General features: G+C 44.6%; 1 protein-coding gene across 7 annotated transcripts in view; it reads right to left on the minus strand.

The window, feature by feature from the left end:
- The window catches only part of ap3b2 (adaptor related protein complex 3 subunit beta 2), a 67,206-nt gene extending 48,884 nt beyond the window's left edge, over window positions 1-18,322 (minus strand). For 4 of the 7 annotated variants that reach the window (XM_085412833.1, XM_085412831.1, XM_085412832.1 and 1 more), the window contains exon 1: window positions 18,101-18,322. In XM_085412833.1, the coding sequence (XP_085268959.1) occupies window positions 18,101-18,213 (113 nt within the window). In that variant the 5' untranslated portion in view covers window positions 18,214-18,322. Of the gene's footprint in view, window positions 1-10,825; window positions 11,365-18,100 lie in introns of those variants that run through there. The other 3 variants (XM_085412828.1, XM_085412829.1, XM_085412827.1) reach the window with 1 other exon arrangement.
- Between the last annotated feature and the right edge of the window lie 696 nt (window positions 18,323-19,018).

Below are 19,018 nucleotides of genomic sequence, written 5' to 3' on the forward strand. Positions count from 1 at the left end.
CCCAGCTGCAAAACAAACACAAATAAACGGCAGTGACAGTTTCTACCAAACCTGCCTGTAGGAGAACCTGCAAACACTGGTTTCAGTAAGACAACACAACAATACAGACAGGAACAACTGCTGCAGCTGTCAAGATAAACACACCAGGCTAATTGAATTCTGAAATACTGATGGATGGCATTTTCATGCAACCTTAGCATTCATTCGGCTGCTTCGCCATAAATAAGATACAAAAAGACTTCACGTATTTTCATTCCACAAATACAGAAATGCATGACAACTTTGAGGAGTTGTCTATATAATACCCTCAATCATAACCACTTTAAATCAACTTGTAAGTCTTATTTTCTTTTAATAGTAACAGTGTACATATATATAAATTTGGCAGTGTTATGTGGGTATTATTCAATTTCTGCCCTTCAGCCAGCTGTTTAATTACCCACAATAACAATATGATTCAATAAAAGCAGCTTCTGAAATGTTTTCACATCTAATTATGGAAACAGTTGCACTCATACAGTAAGTTTCTTTAAATCTGACATTACTTAGCACAAAAGGAAAACTGTAAACTACTCTAAAACCACCAAACAGGACAACTCTCTCAGCAGACAGACCTTTCATTACGAATCAGGGTCTTGTCATTTGGTGGTATGGGAAAAGAAGGGTGGAGTTCAGTTGGTGGTGGGTGGCGTGATTGCTGCACATTTCCCCCAGCGGGTTTCCAAGGCAACAAAGAATGCAATAAAATGAAGTTAAGTGATTTCCCGGTTTCCCGGAGAGCCTTTGTTGCATCTGACAGTATTACCACGTGGGATCATCATCGACTCTAACAACCGAGTCCAGAGTCTCTGAAAATTATTGAGTGACTGCACACTTGTTTTAGAACAGGTGAGAGATGGGAGGCTCAGATGTGGCGAAACTGGGGTTTCCCCTCACACAAACAACCTCGCTGCTGGCATTGAGAGTATTTCTTAAAGCTTCTCTTTTAACTGAAGTATATCTGAAAAATAAAGGGATCTATATTGTATTATAGTGCTGGCCTTCGAATTTGGCTAATACCCCCTAAACTGTGAGACGCAAATGTAAAATATTGTTCTTTATTTATATCACTACAACATGCAGGTTGCAATATACAGCTTCTGCTACCAAAGTTTAAATATGTTATTAGTTGTATGAGCTTTTAAAAGACATCATTACACTTCTATTGTCATGGTCCTGGGCCATGTTGGCCCAGTGTTCTTAGTTTCCTTGTATGTTTGTATTTTGTTCCTTGCTTAGGCCATGTTTTCTGAGTTGCCCTGTTGTGTTGTTCCCTAAGTGTTCTCCCTTCATGGCTCTTACCCCCTGTGTGCCCCTCTGTGTATCTGTGAGCCCTCGTCTCTCCTTATGTTTTATTCCATGCTTCCCCTGCCCATTATGTCTAAGTTCTCCCCGTGCTCTCTCTTCCCCCCTGTGTGCCCTCTATGTATTTATGAGCCCTCGTCCCCTTTTCGTGTTTATTCCGTGTCTCCCCTGCCTGTTACGTTGGTGTTCTACTCGTGCTCTCTCTCCTCCTGTCTGAACCTCTGTACTTCCTGTTTCACCTCTCCCGTCAGTGTTCAGTTCACCCCGCCCTGTCTCGTTATGATTATCAGTGTCACCTGTGTTCCCCGTGTGTTCCCACTTCCCTCGTTAACCCTCTGTGTATTTCTGTCTGCGTCTCCCTCTGTTCAGCGTGACGTCGTCCCTCATGCTGCGTGGATTTCCCTGTGTCTCTCTCTCCGAGTGTTAGTTTACTTTTCCCAGTTTAGTTTTGTATTTCCTATGTTCTGCCTCTTCGGCAATAAAGCTGCCTTTTGAGTTCATCCCCGTGTGTGTGAGTTTTGCATTTTGGGTCCTCCTCCTGCCTGCCACACAGCCGAGCCTTGACAGTACGACGTCACCAGACATGGACCCAGCAGGCTCCTCCCGGGAAAGCGATTTGGCCCGCATCTTCGGCCTGTGGGAGCGAGTTTCCCACGCCTCGGACATTAAAACCATGTCCATTGGGATAAACGCCATCGAGGCTATTCTCAAAGGGAATCCCCATCTCCACGAGCTCTCAGGATTTTCGGGCCTACTGTCCAATCTGCAGAAAGCCAAGGAGACAGTACAAATCCGCGAGCTCGTCATACCGCAACAGCGACCGCCACAATCGGGAAACGTTTCCACGCTGCTGCCACTGGACTCCTCTCCATCCACCCTCCACTCTGACTGTCACTCACCCGCTGCTTTTCTCGCAGCAATGTGGTCGGAGGATGAGGAGCCGGCCGCGATCTCTCCGTCGTTGCCGGTTTCCTCCATCACCGCACCTCCGGCTTCCCGAAGAAAACGGCATTCACGCCGCCGACGCGCCACCCCACAGCCGGACATTCGGCCTTCTAATTCACCTGCTGTGGTGAGTGAGAACTCTGTCTTTTCCAGACATTATGACTGTTCATTCAGGGGCTGTGTTTTGTGTGGCGGAAGTCAATGCGAGCTGCTTATCGCCTGCGCAGCCCTTCACAGTTCAGTTAGCTCCCTCGCAGCCACCCTCAGTTCAGTTAGCTCCCTCGCAGCCACCCTCAGTTCAGTTAGCTCCCTCGCAGCCACCCTCAGTTCAGTTAGCTCCCTCGCAGCCACCCTCAGTTCAGTTAGCTCCCTCGCTAGCTCCATTTTCACCTCTACCATCGCTTCAGTCATCAGTTCGGTCTGCCACTCAGTCGCCCTTAGCTCCATCATCCACACTACCACCTGTTTCTCTTCCACCACAACCGTCACTACACCCAGCCACTCAGGCTGCTACTCAGTCAGTCATTCAACCCATAGCCCTGCCGTTACTATACCCTGTAGCTGAGCCACTAGCCGCCCGACCCACAGCCACTTCAGCCACTCCTTCACCCGTTACACCTCCACTACAACCATCACTGCAGCCTCCAGTGTCCCCAGTGCAGCCTCCAGTGTCCCCAGTGCAGCCTCCAGTGTCCCCAGTGCAGCCTCCAGTGTCCCCAGTGCAGCATCCCTTAGCACAGTCATCCACTCAATCACCAGCTCCGCTTTCCCCTCAACTACCACTACCACCTCTAGCTCAATCTCCTGTGCACTCACCTCTGGTTCATTCTCCTGTGAAGTCATCTACTCCACTGCCTACTCCACTCTCACCGCCTCCGTTACAACAGACATCAGTTCAGTCCCCTGTGCCAGTGCAGACGCCCTCAGTTCAGTCCCCCGTGCAGTTATCTACTTCACCACCATCAGTAGCTCAGCTCCCACTCTCATCCGCCTCTCCAGTAGCTCAGCTCGCACCTGAACCATTGGCCCAGTCCCCGATAGCAATACGGTCTTCTGTTCGGCTTAACATTCAGCCAGGGGTCCCAAACTTCTCTGGCTCTACATCAGCTCCTGCTGGAAGCTCGGATGAGCTCATCCAGGACTCCGTGGCTCCCACGCCGCCATCTACCTCATCCGCTGGGGGTTCCAGTGAGCCCGGCCAGCACCTCCTCGTCTCCGCTGGAGGGTCCGAGGGGCCCGTTCAGCCTCCTGTCTCCGCTGGAGGGTCCGAGGGGCCCGTTCAGCCTCCTGTCTCCGCTGGAGGGTCCGAGGGGCCCGTTCAGCCTCCTGTCTCCGCTGGAGGGTCCGAGGGGCCCGTTCAGCCTCCTGTCTCCGCTGGAGGGTCCGAGGGGCCCGTTCAGCCTCACGCCGCATCAGCTGGAGGGCCCGAGGAGCCTGTCCAGCCGCCATCTGCGACCGCTTCGTCATCGCCTGGGCCAGCCTCAGCCTCTGCATCTGCTACGCCTGGTCCGGCCTCAGCCTCTGCAGCTCCGCCTGGTCCGGCCTCAGAGTCTTCGTCCTCGTCTGGCCCAGCCTCCTCAGAGCCTTCGCCTGCTGCAGCCTCCTCAGAGCCTTCGCCTGCTGCAGCCTCCTCAGAGCCTTCGCCTGCTGCAGCCTCCTCAGAGCCTTCGCCTGCTGCAGCCTCAGCCTGTGCTTCGCCTGGTCCCGTCTCGACTGGTCCTGTGCCCACCGGGCCTCGGCCAGTACGCCTGACACTGGAGAGCCGCCGCCGCTGCCTTCCGCGCGGCCGGCCCCCTGAACTGCACCGTCATCGCCTGAGTGGCCGCCGTCGCCTTCCGCACGGCCGGCCCCCGGACCCTCTTCGCCTGAGTGGCCGCCGTCGCCTTCCGCATGGCCGGCCCCCGGACCCTCTTCGCCTGAGTGGCCGCCGTCGCCTTCCGCACGGTCGGCCCCCGGACCAGCGCTGTCATCGTCGCCGCCGCCTCCCGCGCGGTCGGCCTCCTGAACTGCTCCGTCGTCTCCTTCGCCGCCGCCGTTGCCTTGCGCACGGCCGGCCTCCTGAACTGTTTCCACGTCGCCGCCGTTGCCTTGCGCACGGCCGGCCTCCTGAACTGTTTCCACGTCTCCGCCGTTGCCTTCCGCATGGTCGGCCCCCTGAACTGCTCTGTGTTTGGGTTATTTTCTTGGGCTCCGGTGTTTGCTGTGCTCTTCTTTTGTTTTCTGTTCCGAGCCCTCCGTCCTGGGCCCCCGCCGCCCGCCCTGGGTTGTTTTCTGTTTGGTTTTGTTTTTCTGTGTTTGGGCTGTCTGGAGCCAGCCCTTGAGGGGGGGGGGGTACTGTCATGGTCCTGGGCCATGTTGGCCCAGTGTTCTTAGTTTCCTTGTATGTTTGTATTTTGTTCCTTGCTTAGGCCATGTTTTCTGAGTTGCCCTGTTGTGTTGTTCCCTAAGTGTTCTCCCTTCATGGCTCTTACCCCCTGTGTGCCCCTCTGTGTATCTGTGAGCCCTCGTCTCTCCTTATGTTTTATTCCATGCTTCCCCTGCCCATTATGTCTAAGTTCTCCCCGTGCTCTCTCTTCCCCCCTGTGTGCCCTCTATGTATTTATGAGCCCTCGTCCCCTTTTCGTGTTTATTCCGTGTCTCCCCTGCCTGTTACGTTGGTGTTCTACTCGTGCTCTCTCTCCTCCTGTCTGAACCTCTGTACTTCCTGTTTCACCTCTCCCGTCAGTGTTCAGTTCACCCCGCCCTGTCTCGTTATGATTATCAGTGTCACCTGTGTTCCCCGTGTGTTCCCACTTCCCTCGTTAACCCTCTGTGTATTTCTGTCTGCGTCTCCCTCTGTTCAGCGTGACGTCGTCCCTCATGCTGCGTGGATTTCCCTGTGTCTCTCTCTCCGAGTGTTAGTTTACTTTTCCCAGTTTAGTTTTGTATTTCCTATGTTCTGCCTCTTCGGCAATAAAGCTGCCTTTTGAGTTCATCCCCGTGTGTGTGAGTTTTGCATTTTGGGTCCTCCTCCTGCCTGCCACACAGCCGAGCCTTGACATCTATAATTCATGTCAGATCCATTCATCCTTCTCCAGTTCAGACTGGAGGTGGCTGGAGCCTATCCCAGCTGCAATGGGTGGTACACTCTGTAGAGGCTCACCTACATGTGAGACCCTTCAATTTAATAAATTAAATCAACAGATATTCAGTGATTACTACAGTAAGTGCATACATATTACTGATGTGCAGTTATATGTATTCTCCATATCTTATGGCATAACTGGGAAACAACCCCTCGGCTGTACTTTTCCAGCTTTCGGCTAAAGTGCCAACAAAGTTTTCGCTAGAGCTCCTTGTTGCCAGGAACAGTAAACCGCACAATCATAGACTCAGCCCATCCTTGTTGGTGCCTCATTGGCAGATTTGTATAAGGATGTATATGACTGTGTGCTCTGCATTTGAGTTACAAGTCAAAACACATTGGTCAAGCAGTACTGCAAATACTGCTAGAGCTGTAACTTCCTCAGATCTTGTCATCTTCTCCGTAAATGAAGTTGTGTCCAAAATGCTTTAAATTAAAAAAAATCAAAACATTTTCCTTCAGATTAAAATTAAAGCTATTGAGATATTGGACCCTCGCGGTTTATATAGTCTCTCAGTCATTAGACACTGGGGACCTGTCAAGTGTGCCTCACGCCCTAAGACAGCTGGGATAGACTCCAGCTCCACATGATCCTGAGCTCGAGAAGCAGTTAATAAAATGGATGGACTGCGAGATGGAGTTTTATAATTCATAACTTTAAAATTTAGCCTTATGAGGGTGTTGACATTAACCTTCAAGTGATTGAGCCATAAATTTGTACATGTGATATTTTACAAATGTAAACATTTCAGAATATCTGTTACAGGTAAATGAATCAGACCAGGCATGATGAGAGCCTGAAAGATTCAAAAATCAAAGAATGTATGAGGAAATGATCTTAAAACAATGTTGTGATTAATTCATCCTGTGCAGTGTGAATGTATCTCCCAACACTGCATGTTATTTAAATCAGGCTCCAACCAGTGCTACAAATGACTTCCGAAAGAAGATAATCAAACTGCAGGCAGAACTTTTACTTACTCTGCTGTGAGAGTGGGAGGCTGCTGGGGTGCACGATATAATTCATCTGTTTTGGTCATGTGACAGCAGTGAATGGAGGCTTGCAGTCTGTGAGGAGGTGGCTGCTGCAGAACACAGTCGGTTTATCACGACTCTGCCCCGAGTTTAAAGTGTGTGTGCGCAGGCGTTTGTGTGTCTGTGTGCTAAGAAAAGCCTCTGCTTTTTGCTCCGCCAAGCATCAAAGTGTTAATAATTGCACTGCATTGCGAATAATATAGTTCACTCTGTCACACACTTCAAAAACCTGCACTCATCAAAGACTGTCACATTAAGACACCACAGCAAGGATTATTTTTGGATGCAAGTGCAGAACTCTTGCTGTTTTGTTTTTTTATATTTTGGTCAAAACAAACAAGAAAATAAATGAATGGATATTGCAGCCTAATGTTGATTTACAGCAGAAAGGGAAGGAAGTGGCTCATTTCATCCTTTAAAATAATGAAAATGAATCACAGCCTTTGGCTAAAACAAGTGATCATTTCTATCAACACAGCCTGAAACCTCAACTTCTACTTACTTTGATGTGGGAAAAACCTTTTTGTCTTTAAAAGTGAAAAACAGATAAAAATATTACAAGGCAAGTCTCAAAATGGTAAATGCACTGGTTCTTTTATAGTTTATTTCTGCTATAACTGAGGACTCAAACTGGCGTATAAAACAAAATGCCAACTCTTTTATTCATGTCTCATTCACCCATTTACAAACACATTGATACAGCAACATTTTCTATACCTAAGTGCTTTCTATCTAACATTTATACTCCAATGAATGCAGTGGGAGCAACTCAGGGTTCAGTATCTTGCTCAACGATACTTAAGTATACTGAAGCAGGCAGGGATCGAACCACTAACCTTCCGGTTAGTCGCTGACCTGCTCTAGCTCCTCAAAAGACATCCAACAGCTATAAAAGCGTCTAATGGCAGAATATGTACCTTATGTACAGTTATCAAGTGCTATCAGAGCACATATCAGGCCACATATGTGGTTTACCATGGCAACAGTCGGGTCATAGTGCAAACAGGTTTGTCGCAATAACTGTGTACTGTCGATAATGGTGTTTTTAAGCAAATAAATCACAAAATGTCTCAACAATGTAAATTTAAAAATACAGTAAGTCAAAGAGTAATTGTTTTTTGTATGCTTTTGTACAGTCATGGCCACAGACTCTTGTCAACTTTGGTAAAAAAATCGAACGCTGACTCTGAATGACAGCATTATTGCAATTTCTTTTGAAAGTGAAAAATTAGATTTCATGACAGTGCAAATTTGTCTAAATGTCTAGAGTCTAAATGAAGACTTCACAGGGTATCAAAGTCATTATCCTTTATCTGGTGGGAGGTACGACTGTGATTTCAAATCAGTTTGTCTAAATGTCACATATGGATATGAAGCAAATGTTAACCTCATGGTTGTGCTGAAACCAGAGGATCACCAAAGTCATTCAGATTCATCCTCTGGGAACCATCCAAGTAGTGGATGCAGAGATATTTCACTGGAAAAGTAAACCTTAACCTGCTGATGGCACGAAAGGAAAGTCAGCAAATTATTTAAGTCATTAGGATTAATCCTAGTCGAACCCAAGTCCTAGACTGTGAAGGTAAATATGTTCATATGGGAGATGAAGTTCTGTATTTTCATAACAGAAATTAACCATATATGAGACAAATTTCCACTGCTTAAATTACACATTCTTTTTACCTCTAATTAAAGCCTGTGGCTGAAAGCAAAGAGGTGGTACTTCTACTGATTGTTATCAGCAACAATTCTAGAAAACAGGAAACCAGTAAATTATGACTTAAAGACAAAGTCAACTTTAAAATTTAGCAGCCACGGTGAAACTTCCCTATCAAAGGCTCAATTTGCTTTTCCAGCTTGTGTTGCCCCCCCCCCCCCCCGATCAGCCTAACTAATTAATAAAGTGACAGGGATTAATGTGGCCTGTTTGATGACAAACAAGCCTTTAGAAGACCTAATTAAAACTGAACCTGCACCATTCATTACATTTGCTGTGGCCAAACATTGAATGTGTCAAACAGGAATGCTCAATTATTTGCACACACACACACACACACACACACACACACACACACACACACACACACACACACACACACACACACACACACACACACACACACAAGAAAAAAAGAAAATTAAAAGACTATATTGAGAAACTTCAGGACAAATAAACCTCTAACTGGTTTTAGACGTCCCAGCTTGAGCTCAAAGGACCTGCAGTAATTCAATACCAGCACTAGGTTTCTCATTTCTCTGGAAACCCTGTCCTGCTGAACAACAGATGAATTTACAAACCAGCGTTGAATTATTTAGCCCAGTGTGGTACAACAGAGCTGACGGGCGGTCAGGTTACCTGCCACCATCGCCAAGAGATCAGCGGGACTCTTCCTTCTGGAAAGTCTCCATGGGATTTGGCCAGTGTTTCATGTGTTTAATGACACACTTTTAGGTGTAATGTCAGTTTGTTCATCAAGAACAGGGTGCAATAACACCAAAAGCAAAAGATATGAAAATGTATTTGCATGAATCAGCGGCGAGTGAAAGATTGAGGAGTTGCAGCTTGAATTTATAAGCAGCTGTTTTACATAAGCCGTCTCTCTTAGCAGAGCCGCGTCTTGTTTTTCCACAGTTACAGATGCAGAATTTGCCTCTTAAAGCCAACCAGAAGAGAATTTCTGTGCCTCTCCAGTCTTGTAAAATTAAAAGAAACTGCTGTAGCTGGTAGGTATGACCCAATAAAAATCTGAAAGTATAATTACATCTCCCTTGAAGAAAAAACAGCTTCTGAAGAGCGCTACACTGACTTTACATTTTAGTGGTTTGCAGTCTAATTAGTTATAGTAGCTCTATGGCCTTTAATTCATACACTCAGTCTAATTCCAATAAACAACTGCACTCCTTTTTCTAATTTCTTTAATAAATCCATCTGCATTTATACCAACCCGGTCCGCGGGGCACCATGACATGTGATAGCAGTTCCCTTCTTTTTAAAGCCAAGTCTACTCTGCACCACTGCACATGTTGCACATGTCCATGAAATGCTTCCTTATGATTCTTATAGACTTGAACCTAGATAGTGCGCTTTTATTTCATTAGTGCCTCAGTAGGAAATTAACGAGTAACTAGCTTAATAAGTAATTCCTTTAGACATTTTCTGTTTCCGCCTTTTCCAGGTCAAGCATTTTCTACTCGTCTCTTTTTTTATGTTTTTGTAAACTGAATATTTTCTGATTTGAGGCCATCAGACAAGGCCATTAGTGGAGAAAACAACCAGCAGATTGATGATGATGATGCCAATTTTCAGAAGCAGGTCTACAGTCTATTTATTCACTCTACGTACTAGCTATCTCAGAATGTGCAGTAAACTTTTTCTGCACAATACTGTGCAAAAGTATTGTCATCTCATTTGTTTATTTTTTGTGTCAAAGGAGCCAGACTTTCTTGTAATATTTTAAAGGGTTCTTAAGCAGCAGCTCTCCAGACTTTCTTCAGTTTTCCTTTGGGTATTAGCTGCTTTTGCACACATTTTTGGTCCAGTTCTTGTAACTGACAATGTTCAAGGGAATGATTTTGTTTGTTAAGCCACTTAATGCTAAATCATTTGAGCGTTAAAAAGGCACCAGGGATGAACTAGTGTTGTGTCTACATATAACAGACAAATTAGTAAATTTAAGTTGTATTCTTAGGCACTTCACATTACTTGATCTATGAAAAATGCCAAAGAAAACATAGTTTGACAGTCATTAAATAGCATTACTGCACTCACAAGGTGATTTCCAAAGAACTACTATCTTAAAACTTGGTATATTTTGGTACAGTGTGCTTTCCATCTTTCCAAAAATTGAGGAAACAACTATTTACAGCAGCTGAATAATATCTGAAAGTGATGTTCTTAAGAAATAGGACAAAAAAACGGTGACATAAATATATGATATATTACACAAACTTTAAAGATCAGATCTTTAAAGAACATGAAGCTTGGATTACTGCTCAGCCAGCTAAGTGGCAAGTATGGAGAAGTATTTGAGTGAGTCAACATGGTCAGGTGACATTAAGATCAGTTCGGCTAAATCAATTAATTTTCCATGGGTGTTCCTGGAAAAGATTTCCTCCATGTTTAACCAGCAGACTAATGCCTTGCTGTAAAGCCCGTGCCATTTGTTCTACAGGACGTCTAAGCAACAGGAGGCAAACATAGTAAGTAAAGACTGGATCGGGCCGCTAACACTCACTTTTACACTGTTAAGCACCCTGTTAGCCCATTTTTGACATTTTAATCTTGTTCTCAAGTTGCATTCACTGAAATCTGCCCTGGAAGAGAAGCAGCTAAATACTCTCTTATTTAACTCTAGCACTGATGAGTTCTCATCCTACCGCAGCGGTTGAGTTTGGAAACCACCACCACCACCTCCACCACCTTCCTCCAGTGGGGCTCGTTCCTCCTGGTCACCTCCTCCTCCTCCACCTGTACCTCCAGATCGGAGGTGGCGCAGCTCATCAGGCTGGAGGGCGCTGTACCAAGCCTGCTGCCCGCTATCGGGAGTCAGCACGGGGCTCTTGTCCTCCTCCTGGCCTTGGACCTGACTTTGCACGGTCTTCACCATGTTCACCGCGTTCACCGGCAGCTGCAGCAGCTTTTGCATGGCGGTCATGTTTTAAACTTCGCCTTGACCTGTGGAACCACAGGTTGGATCACGTGGAGAGAAAAAACAAAGAAAAAAAAAAGCTGCGAGAAGATCAAAGCTTTCCGGTTAATCGGAGGAAATTCTCCTGGAGCTCCTCACACAGTTTTCATGCCACAAAGAGCAGCGTCAGCTACTCTGTTAGAAATCCTCCTTCCCTCTAAGGCTAAGTATGTGGACATTTCCTGCAAGACTGGCACAGCAAGCCTCCTCATAAATGCTCCATCCTGAGGAGAGGTTGCTGCCTATTCCCCATTAAAAATCCAGCGGTAGCTCCAGAGCTCTGTTGTATTTTTTTCTCTCGCTGTCTTCTGTTACTGCTGAGTGAAGCAGCAGACATCAGCTGCTCAGTAAATGGATGCTCGGCAGCGAGGGGCGTGGAGTTTTATCTGCCGTGACGCCTCTCCTTTCGCGACTCCTCCCTGCTGCTCATGTGGTTCCTGTTGCCGCACCAGTCACTCTCTTCCTCTTCACGCATATGTGTGTGTGTGTGTGTGTGTGTGTGTACAATATATTTATATCCCAGCTCACCAACAATGACACAGCCTCTCCCCACCTTTTGCCATGTTATCACTCGCTTCTCCTCGTGTGTGTCATCACTGCTCCAAATCCTCACATTAACAGCTAGAAACTGCACGTCTCCCCTCCACGCTATCACGCCGTCTATCACAGCTTCTTTTATCTGCCCTCACCTGGACTCAACGCCAGCGAGCCTTTGCAGAAATATTTCCTCCCTCCGCTCGCGCATTACGCTTAAAAACCTTCCATCCTATTCATTTTTTATAGCCATCGTTGTGCCTCTTTTTTTCTCTCATCTTACATGACTCAGCTTTCTTGGCAGTGTCGTGATGAGGACATCTCTCTCTCTCTCTCGCTATATTTCTATGTGGCTCTAAACAAAAAAAAGAAACTGCCTTGAAGCACAACTGACATAACGCGCTTCCTGTGATCTGCAGTAGCTCAGTGACAATTTGTTGACATTTGCTTAAGACTAATAAGATTTTTATCCATGATGTCATCAGGAGCAAACCCTGGGCTTGCTGCGCCGGCAGCATCTTTACAGTAAACAAAAAAACAAAAACAAATGCAGAAGATTTGCTGTAGTTTTTTCAGAAAATACATTTGACAGTTTAACACATTTCAAACTCTGATCTCCTGATTCTCAGTTTAAAGCACTCAAAAAAGCCAAAAGCTGAACATCACATTTTTTTCTTTTAAACATCCAAATACAGTTGATTTGTGACAGCAACGACACAGCACTGCTGCTGGCTTTTCTTAACTTAGATTGTCTTTTTTTCTCTGTCTGGTCTTTAGGTGCAGTGCAGTGCTATCACACCCTCTAAATGAAGGAGGATGAGAGCAAAATTATATATGAAGACATAAATTAATAAACTCTCATATAGTCTAAAGTTGGATGATTCATATTCATGCTCTGTGTGGCCACAATGGAGATAAGGCTGGTACCTACATTGTGTTCGAGTTCGATGAAAATATTATTAACAATGTCATTACTATGCTAAATATAAGATCACAGCCAGTAGTCAAGCCTTAAAACCCAAGGAAGCACTGGTCACTACTGGCTATCACTGATATAGCACTTGTGTTGCCTGACAGTCAGTCAATTTAGGAGCTGTTTTTTAACAAATCAAACTGTGGAAAAAGACGCATGCATCCATTTTCATAGCTGCTTATCCAAATTAATTTCAAGGGGAAGAGTGAAGCCATCCCAGTCACTGATTACCTTTCTTTGTTCTGCGGGAGGAAACGGATGAACCATGAGGAAAACTACGTAAGCTCAGAAGGAACATGCAAACTCCACACAGCAATGCTCCAGTCACCAGAAGCCAAGTCAAATCCCAGAAGCCCATTCAGAGCCAGTAGTACAGTATAGTACAGACTAGTAAATGCAAACAATAATATTTAACACTGTTCAGTTTGAACAAAAACTTTAAAGACAACACTTTGTGGATATAAGGTGAGCATATTAACACAACCTGGTTGTGTTTTACAACGTCACATTTTAGGTAACTCACTTTTTTTTCTTTGTGAAGATATCATGTTCATATCTTAGTTTAACTATTTCACTCTTTCTGTCATAAAGATGGCATTTGATGACCTCCACTCAGTATACATCAATGAAAACATGGCTTGACAATAGGGCTGTTCGATATAACGATATATATCGGATGACGATATAAAAACATCTATCGTTTCATTTTACGCTATCATTTGTTTCGTGGTGTCGCAAAATAAACTGTTTACGGCAATATTTTTTCATCGTTTTGATGGACACTGTAGTGGCTATATTAAATTCTTAAAGTTCTCTCTTTCTCTTATATTTTCAATCAAATCCCGCAGTGCCAGACGTGTTCCGCTGCTGAAGCCAGTGCATGTCCAGGCCCGTCTGAAGTTTGCCAGAGAGCACATGGATGATACAGCAGAGGATTGGGAGAATGTCATGTGGTCAGATGAAACCAAAGTAGAACTTTTTGGTATAAACTCAACTCGTCGTGTTTGGAGGAAGAAGAATACTGAGTTGCATCCCAAGAACACCATACCTACTGTGAAGCATGGGGGTGGAAACATCATGCTATGGGGCTGTTTTTCTGCCAAGGGGACAGGACGACTGATCCGTGTTAAGGACAGAATGAATGGGGCCATGTATCGTGAGATTTTGAGCCAAAACCTCCTTCCATCAGTGAGAACTTTGAAGATGAAACGAGGCTGGGTCTTCCAACATGACAATGATCCAAAACACACCGCCCGGGCAACAAAGGAGTGGCTCCGTAAGAAGCATTTGAAAGTCCTGGAGTGGCCTAGCCAGTCTCCAGACCTCAACCCCATAGAAAATCTGTGGCGGGAGTTGAAAGTCCGTGTTGCTCGGCGACAGCCCCAAAACATCACTGCTCTCGAGAAGATCTGCATGGAGGAATGGGCCAAAATACCAGCTACTGTGTGTGCAAACCTGGTAAAGACCTATAGTAAACGTTTGACCTCTGTTATTGCCAACAAAGGTTATGTTACAAAGTATTGAGTTGTATTTTTGTTATTGACCAAATACTTATTTTCCACCCTGATTTACGAATAAATTCTTTACAAATCCTACCATGTGGATTCATGGATTTTTTTTTTTCACATTCTGTCTCTCACAGTTGAAGTGTACCTCTGGTGCAAATTACTGACCTCTGTCATCATTTTAGGTGGGGGAACTTGCACAATCGGTGGCTGACTAAATACTTTTTTGCCCCACTGTAAGACTTGACTTTCTCTGACTTTACTAGACAGATACAGTGAAGACTGACCAGGAAAGAGAGACATGCAGCAAAGGGCCACAGGTCAGACTTGAACCCAGGCCGGCAGCTCTTAACCATGTAGTATGTGGGCACCTGCACATCCAACTGAGCTAAACTGGCACCCAAAACCTTTGATTTTATTGTTTAAGAACACTGACCTACGATAATAATAAAAAAAAGAAGCCAAGGCCTTTTTCGTTAAGTCTTGCAAACAAATAGTCACCTGCATCAGTCTCTGGTCCTTTCAAAGTCATAATTTATTTGTCTTACGTGCTGAAGGACAGTGTACACTTTTAAACGGAAGAAAGCCGATCTTTTCTCTGGATGATAATATACAAAAAGATTGGCACGATCTGAGGACCGAAGCAACGTTTCACATCCAACGTGTCTCCAAGGCAACAACAGTGAAGGTCGTGTTAGTGTGCTTCCACCATTATGTTTGCAGACAAACCGGTTAACCCACCTTCACTGAGCAAATTTTGACTTCTGCACACACACACATCTCTATATCAACAATATCCAGCCTACACTGGAAAAACAGTAAAGAGGGTGGCATTTAATCACAAGTAGTTTTGCACTAATGACTAATGTTTGCCAGACAAACTCGAGACAAAACCTCCTCCTCCTCCACATCCAAAGTCAGTTCAGAGCCTGAAATTCTGCCATCTATAGACACATGGCTCCCTCTGCTGGTGAATTATGGTGACGCTGAAGGCATTAGAAACTGAGCGGGGAATGTTCTTGCTTCACCCACACAGTCTTCTTATGCTTACTGCCCTTTCCATTGGAGCAACAAGTCGCCAGTCAGGGTTAACATAGATACAATATCCTCATTTCTTGTATCCTCAGTTCCTCTCCTTGTGCCTCTGTCCCTTTTCACCAAAGATGTGAGTAGAGGAGAAGCAGAAGAGACACGAGGACAGAGAAACCAAGGTAACAGGGATTTAATAAATGAGACATCCTTTGCGTTGGAGCCTCATTTTAAAAGCATTGCAGAGTTTGATGCGTGGCACAACCGCATCATGAATTGTTTTATTTAAAACCCGACTACTGTTGCCGTTCACGCTATCAGATTTAATAGTGCATGTTGGAGTTTTTTATATTTAGGACCCACATGGCACAATGTGAAAGATTTACCTTTTCTAATCCAACACAGAAGCAGTTTGATCAGCTTAAATAATGGAAACATTGAAAACAAGTTATTCAATGAGTCTTCCTCTTGCAGTGGTTTGTACATTGCAGCTAGGGGTTACGACTCATGTACATGCTGCAGGTACGCTTGCCCACCCTCGATTATAGCTCCTGCAGCAAGCTTCCTCTTTCTTCTCGCCTCCAGATGCATTTTACAGATTGATAGACCCTTTAGCATGCCATACTGAGATTGATATCTAGTTCACAGGCAAAGGGACAGAGGAGGTATACGTTAGTGAAATTAGCAATGCCAATTCATTCACACTGACATTCATACTCACATCCAATTTAGGATCCAAGTGACCTAGTCTAAGCTAACATGCCTGTCTTGGATCTGTGGGAGGAAGCCAGGGGGAACCCACAGAGGCACCTGGATAAAATACAAACTCCACACAGGAAGGCCCCAGCTGGCCAGTGAATTTGAGTCCAGGATGTCTTTGCTGTGACACAACAGTGCTAACCACTGCACTAATGTGTCACCTTTGTGCTCATCATGTCCAAAATGAAAAATACTCTCAGCAGCCAGTGGTACTCTTCAGCCTCCAAGTAGATACACATAGGTATTAATTTCAAAATCCTAGGTGACTTCTTTCTTGAGTTATTGCATTCACAAGATTCTCAGAAAGCTTGACCTGTGACCTATAACCTTGAGGACAAGTTCACTGAGATGCAAACTTATCTGAGATTTTTAGCAGATACACCTATGTTATCAATTTGAAACTCCTACAGTATGTCGTTGCTGCCCTGGCAGAATGAGAACAATACCCCATCAGGCTTTCATGGAGGGAAAAGTCGTAAAAAGCAAAAATAAAACTGTAGGAGTGCACGGTGTGTTAAATTGTCATTTCTATTGCACCGTTTAATCCCATCTCATCAGATATTTTTCACGCATGACAATTTGACTTTGCATGCTAGTGAAAAAAATTATTTTGTAAATAATAACTTTCTGAAATTTGTCTGTAGTTAAGCAGTAGTTTCAATAAAAACAAACAAAACAAACAAAGAAAAAAACTATTGTTAAATGACTAAATGCTTTAAGCTATGAGCCTCTATAAGATGTTGTTAGCTGGTATTAGTGAAACTTTCGCTAAAGTGGATCTAACGTTGTTGGACTTGGACACTGGTGAACAAACTCAGAGAGAAAGCTGAGGAGGTAATTTAGCCATTTATATAGCGCTTATCTACTCTCATAGAGTACTCAGAGCACTCTATACAACATGCCACATTCACCCAATCACCTCCATTCATACAAGCACTTTTTTCTATAACCCTCTTTACTTTAGTGCTGTTTAGCTAACATTCACACACATTCACGCTCCGATGGATGCATTGGAGAGCAACTGGGGATTAGGATATTTGGCATCACCACCAACCTTCCAATCAGTAACTGACTTGCTCTACCAACTGAGCTACAGCCACCCCCGCAATCAGCTGTGTCGAATCAAAGACACATCTAAAACCTGCAGGACACCGGCCCATGAGACCTGGAGTTCCCCCACCCCTGCTCTAATCTGCTGACAATAAGTAACTGTGTTGAATACATTCTTTTTATTTTCAATTAAAAATGTGAAAAAATTACTCACTGTAACTTTAAACACTAACCTTAAATTAAATAAACATGTAGAAGGAGCTGGAGCATGCTGACCAGGAAACAGGTGTATACCATTAAATTAAAAATGGCTTAATTAACAAGTTCATTGTCTAATGTGCAATCACAGACTGCCTCTGTACAGCTGTGTGTACCTCTTTCCCTGTTTGTGTGCCCCAATAAAGGTCAAAGTTTTCCAGATTACCAGTTATTATGCCCTATGTTATTTAAAAACATTTTTAAACACATTTTTCACAGTTGTTCAGGATGCAATATTCCTGAAAAAATGCGACTCAATGTAGTTGCAGTCAGGACTGATGACTGATGATTATTTAGCTGGTTTTGCTTTGTTTGTGATGACCTCATGATGTTTTATTTTCATGTATTAGTACTCTCTCTTGTAATGTGGAACTTCCTTCCGGTCCGGGCCTGTGTGCCGCCACCAGGCTGAGCTGCTGCCGCTGTCCAGCAGGGGTGGTGCTGAAACCTTGGAGCTCAGGCCTCGTATCCCCCCTGTGACAGGCCTTTCGCATCCCACTTCACAAACATGACGTATAAACACCGTAACCTTAAAAGCCTCACACACGTGAGCAAAGAAATGTAATAACAGGAGCGAACAACAAACAGCAGCGAGCCGCACACCGCAGCCTTATAGCGGCCAAATCACAGCCCGAGACTCAGAACTAGAAAACGAAGGCGCTGCTTTCAATCACGGGCCTGTAGCAACAAAGTTCAACATGCTGTCTATTATCTATTGACGTTACAGCATACTTTATGTACGTGTTAGCGGACATAAGGCTGCCCCTCCCCCACCATAAGCTGGCCCATAACACCCCTCCCCACAATATGACAAACAGAAACAGTAACAGGCAGCACCGAGGCAGGTAGCTCGTACCTTTTGTAGTCGGAGGAGAAAATCCCTCCGCTCGCCGGATCGTGACCGTACTCCGGCTCCCCCACGCTGGACGAGCCGCCCTTCTCATCGTTAAAAGCGGAGCTGGCAGACATAGCCGTGTCTTTCAGTGTGTTTGTGTTTTTGTTCTTGTCGCTCTCAAAGAGCAGCAGCGACGGCGATTCAGTGCAGAAGGCAGCGGGATACACGGCTCTTAAAGGCGCATACACACCGCCGTTATCTGGGGGGCGGGGGGGTGTTATGAGGTCACGTGACTTTTCTGGATCCCCCCCGGGATATATATATATATATATATATATATATATATATATATATATATATATATATATATATGTGTGTGTGTATATATTTTTTTTTCTTTCATACATTTTTATATAACAGGCAGTTGAAAATTTGTATTATCTCAACTATTAACTCTAGAAACCTGTTATTATCAAAACACACACACACACAACTTCTTATGTGGTAGAGTATAGTAGATAGTCTTTCACCGGCCCCGTTCTCCCCTACACTGCTAAAACTAGTGGTCTCTCTCACACTCAGGCTGTACTTCCAAAATAAACTGAAATAAATCAAATGGACATAGGCTGGAAAATAAATAAAAAATGATGTGAAACCAATTCAGGAAGAAAACATTGCCATTAACTTTAAAGTTGTTGAAAAGTTCAGTGTCATGACACACAAGTGAATCTGGTTAGTCGCTCACAATCATGGTGGATTTATGACTTCAAAGTTTGACCTGATGGTAGCCTGGCTGTCCCTAACAGTATAGGACCTGCTGCATGGGGCTATTATTGTAGCAAACGCATTTGTGCCTGTGAATCTCAGTCCACATGTGTGTATTTCAATCTGTGTGAGGATTTATGTGTGGGATTGTTAGAAAATCAACCCAGCAGAGAT

This window comes from Rhamphochromis longiceps, linkage group LG7, assembly GCF_057381845.1.
Source record: "Rhamphochromis longiceps isolate RC_006_pf linkage group LG7, R_longiceps_female_GT1.1, whole genome shotgun sequence".
Taxonomy (NCBI): Eukaryota; Metazoa; Chordata; class Actinopteri; order Cichliformes; family Cichlidae; genus Rhamphochromis; species Rhamphochromis longiceps.